This window comes from Diceros bicornis, chromosome 1 (genome assembly GCF_020826845.1).
Source record: "Diceros bicornis minor isolate mBicDic1 chromosome 1, mDicBic1.mat.cur, whole genome shotgun sequence".
NCBI lineage: Eukaryota > Metazoa > Chordata > Mammalia > Perissodactyla > Rhinocerotidae > Diceros > Diceros bicornis.
Window position 1 is genome coordinate 92629060 of NC_080740.1, and position 3604 is coordinate 92632663.

Here is a 3604-nt window from a genome sequence, read left to right on the forward strand (position 1 = left end):
GCAGGGTAAAGGCTGCAGGGACCAGTGTCATCACTCCACTGTGCACCCGCATCACTCACAAGTACCACACACTCCCCATGGCACTTTATACAATACCTTGTGTGCAGGGCGGGGCGCGGGTATGTGTGGGGCGAAGCAGGCTTTCCATGTACCAGGAGAGAACACCGATCTAGAAAGGATTTAGAAGGAAATCCAAATCAGACACCTACAAGAGGAAAGGAGTGAAGCTGACCAGGAGGTGGCAGCCACAATTCAGCTCAAGGCAACTGCTGCTGGGCAGGACGAAGGTCCAGGGTGGCGAAGTCTTGTGGTTCTTCCAGAGAACACAGGAAATCTGGATTTCTGATGTGAAATCTCCAAATTCTTAAATGTTGGCAACTAACGCAAAATTTTAAAACAACGTGGGTGGAGCAAATCCTATCTGTGTACAAGATCAGCCCCAGAGAATGCTTATTTGTACCCAGGCTCGGACAGACCCGTCACTCTACGGAGGAGAAAAGGAGGCCTGTAACGGAGAAGGGACTCCCCAAAAGCCGCACAGCCAGGTGAGGGAGGCAGAGCGCAAAGTTTCAGGAAAGCTTCTTTCGGGGAACAGTTTCGAGGTCGTAAAACACACTTAGCCTGAACAGAGGCTGAAACCCTCCCGCACGCGCCTCGAGGCTGGGAGGGCCAAGTGCAAGGTCCCCGACTCGCCCGCCCTGCCCGCCTCACCGCACCCTGCATCCCTGAGCCCCGGGTCCGCTGCTTCCCGGACTTCGCCCTCCGTTCTTTGGGCCGAGAAGGCCATCGCCCGCCACTGCCTGGCATCGCCACCCCCCGGGCGCTGCCTGCTGCGAGCCGGGCTCCCACCCCAGGTTCCTCGCGAGCCGCACGCACACCGTCCTCCACGGCCCTATCGCACACCCCCGAGACCCGCTGCTAGCTGAGCGACGGTCCCCGCGGGCACGCAGCGCACCCCGCAAACCCACCAGCCCCACACAGGCGGCGAGGAGCGAAGCACGCGCCACACGGGCTTTATTGCGTCACCGCGACTGCAGCGCGCGCGGCTCGAGCACGAGCACGCCGCCCGCGCCCTCGCGCCTGCGCATCCTCCTCTGCCAGGCTCGCGCCGCGGTCGCCGGGCCGGCCTCGGCGTCCAGCTTCTTCTCCAGCAGGTGCATGCGCGCCGTGGTCTCAGTCAGCATGTCCATGAGCAGCTCCTGCTGCAGCTTCAGGTAGTTGTTCTCCTCCAGCAGCGCCTGGCTCTTGACCCGCTGCACCTGCGCCTTCCAGCCGGAGATGGTCGGCGAGGACAGCGGCGGCCGCGACTGCACGGACGCGCCCTCGACCTTCCACTGGCCGCCGCGGAACACGAAGGCCTCGTCGCTGAGGCGCGTGCGCGGCGCGCCGTAGCTGAGGCCCAGCTCGGCCTGGCGCGTGCGGTGGTCCAGCAGGTAGAAGGTGGACATGGAGGAGATGCGGCGCAGCGGCGGGCGCCGCGGCGAGAAGCGCCTCGAGAAGTGCTCGGCCCAGAACTGCCGCAGCGGCTCCCACAGGCGGCTGGCGTGGCCCGAGGCCACGCACCCGAAGGCCTCCAGGGCGAGAGCCAGGAGGGCCTCGGAGGCCGCGCGGATGCCCGGAGCGGAGCCGCGAGGACGCGGGCGACCAGGGCTGTGCCCTTTCCTCGGGAGTCCCAGTGTCCTGAATGATGAAGGCGAGCCTGGGGCACTGGGGAGAAAGAATCTGGGTGAGCAGCCTGCTCAGGACGGGCTGACCCCTCAAACCACGAGGCCCGCTGGACCGGGTTTAGCCCTACCCTGCCGCTCGGAGCACACCAGCTGCTGGCCAATAAGAAGCCCGACCCTGCACACTCGCACTAGCAGCAGTCTCCCCGACACCACCTTCCCCAAAGACCACTGTTTGTCAGGCCCTGGGAACAGATACGCAGATGAAGGACTAGACTTCTGCTCTCTGGGCGGTGGGCAGCAGCTGGAAGGAGTTATGGGCCTGAAGGAGGGAATGATAGCAGAGACAAATAGGTACTTAAAAGATGCGCAGGACTTTGCCACGTAGATTGGGGGTGGATAATGGAGAACCTCTAGACAGAGTGAAGAGCCAGACAAGGCTTGTATGTTCCAGATGTGAGGAAGAGCTTGGGGTAGGTTTGGTGTAGGTGTACTCGACTGGGAATAGCAGAAGAGGAAGCTGGAGAGGGGGACCAGGGCACTGTACAGGCAGGCTTAGAAATTTAGACTTCATTCTTTGGGTAAGAGGGCACTGCTGAACCATTGCACAGCCAGGGCTAGATGTGGATTCTGAAAAGTATCTGCTGGGATGTGTAGCATATCCAACAGCATTACTGCCCTCATTATCCGATTGTTTTACAGCCTTGAACTGGCACGTACTCTGTGCCAGTCCCTGGTCTGGGCAGGGGGTCCCAGCACAGCCTGTGCCTTCCCTCAAGATGTTCCTGGTCCAGCTGGGGAGCCAGATGTGTGGGTAATCACCGTCCATTGTGCTCAGTGACATCCTGGGGGCGTGTGCCATGGGCTAGGACCTACGCTTAGGGCTTGAGGTGACACGCTGTGCAGACTAGACGTGACTTTTGTCTCAAGCAGACTACATCCTCAAGGAAGCTCAAGTCCAGGTAAAACGGACGTCTCATTCTCCCTCCCTCCTCCCAAGCCCTGTAAGTGCTGATTCTACTATGTGAGAAAGAGGACTACATGCTCTCTTTTAAATTCCTCTTCTCCCCATGGCGAGTGAAGAAGGAAAGAACTCGGGCAGGGTTCCTTCTGTCGTGCCTTCATTAATTCAACACACGCTTATTCCTCACACACAGCTGTTCAGAAGTCGGGTGGTAGGGGCCGGCCCCGTGCCTTAGTGGTTAAGTGCGCGTGCTCCGCTACTGGCGGCCCGGGTTCGGATCCCGGGCGCGCACCGATGGGCCGCTTCTCCCGCCCTGCTGAGGCCGCGTCCCACATACAGCAACTAGAAGGATGTGCAACTATGATGTACAACTGTCTACTGGGGCTTTGGGGGAAAAATAAATAAATAAAATTGAAAAAAAAATGTCGGGTGGTACTATCCCTTAGATCTGGCTCAGGGACATGTCTCTGGAAGTCCACAGAGGGTCCAAGAGGTGCACCTAGGCCCACCCTTGAGGTTGCATCTTTCTAGAGGACCCTTCCCCGATAATACTTGCTTGTTGTGCCTCACCTGGAGGATGTGTTGGAGGTGCTGATCTGCTGTCCTAGGCCTGGCCCCATCTCTGAACCACTCAGCTGCTGTCCACCATCTATGACTCACAATGCCTCCAGGCCAGATCAGCCCAGAACAGAAGGGGTACTGAAAGGCAAGCTATAAAACAGAATGAATATAGGGCTCTCCCCTATATTCATTCAGTACACTCACTGAGTGCCTCCTGTGTTCCAGGCACTGTTCTAGGGAAGTGACAAAGATATTCCCTCATCAAGCTATCATTCTTGAGGGGAGGAGGTCATAGGCAGAGCCTGAGATAGGAATTTGTTCTAGGGGCCGTGACCACTATAGTCCCTCATGAAGCCAACCTAGGGTGTCATGGGTCAGGTTTCCTAGAAGCAGAGCCTGAGATGAGAATTCTTGT

The 3604-nt window shown here is 58.6% G+C and overlaps 1 protein-coding gene across 1 annotated transcript; it reads right to left on the reverse strand.

The window, feature by feature from the left end:
• Positions 1 to 1022: 1022 nt before the first annotated feature.
• On the reverse strand, positions 1023 to 3248 carry CBY3 (chibby family member 3). Its single transcript, XM_058552212.1, has 3 exons — positions 3199 to 3248; positions 1796 to 1968; positions 1023 to 1735 (listed from the first exon to the last, which is right to left on the reverse strand). The coding sequence occupies exons 1-3, from the start codon at positions 3246 to 3248 to the stop codon at positions 1023 to 1025; spliced, it is 936 nt and encodes a 311-aa protein (XP_058408195.1).
• Between the last annotated feature and the right edge of the window lie 356 nt (positions 3249 to 3604).

What these genes read in the sequence shown, in the direction of transcription:
- CBY3 (XM_058552212.1), bottom strand. Translation starts at nt 3,248, where the DNA reads ATGGGGCCAGGCCTAGGACAGCAGATCAGCACCTCCAACACATCCTCC. An exon ending in ACCTCCAACACATCCTCCAG is followed by an intron (nt 1,969 to 3,198) that starts GTGAGGCACAAC and finishes AACTCCTTCCAG; the next exon opens with CTGCTGCCCACCGCCCAGAG. An exon ending in GGTGTGCTCCGAGCGGCAGG is followed by an intron (nt 1,736 to 1,795) that starts GTAGGGCTAAAC and finishes CGTCCTGAGCAG; the next exon opens with GCTGCTCACCCAGATTCTTT.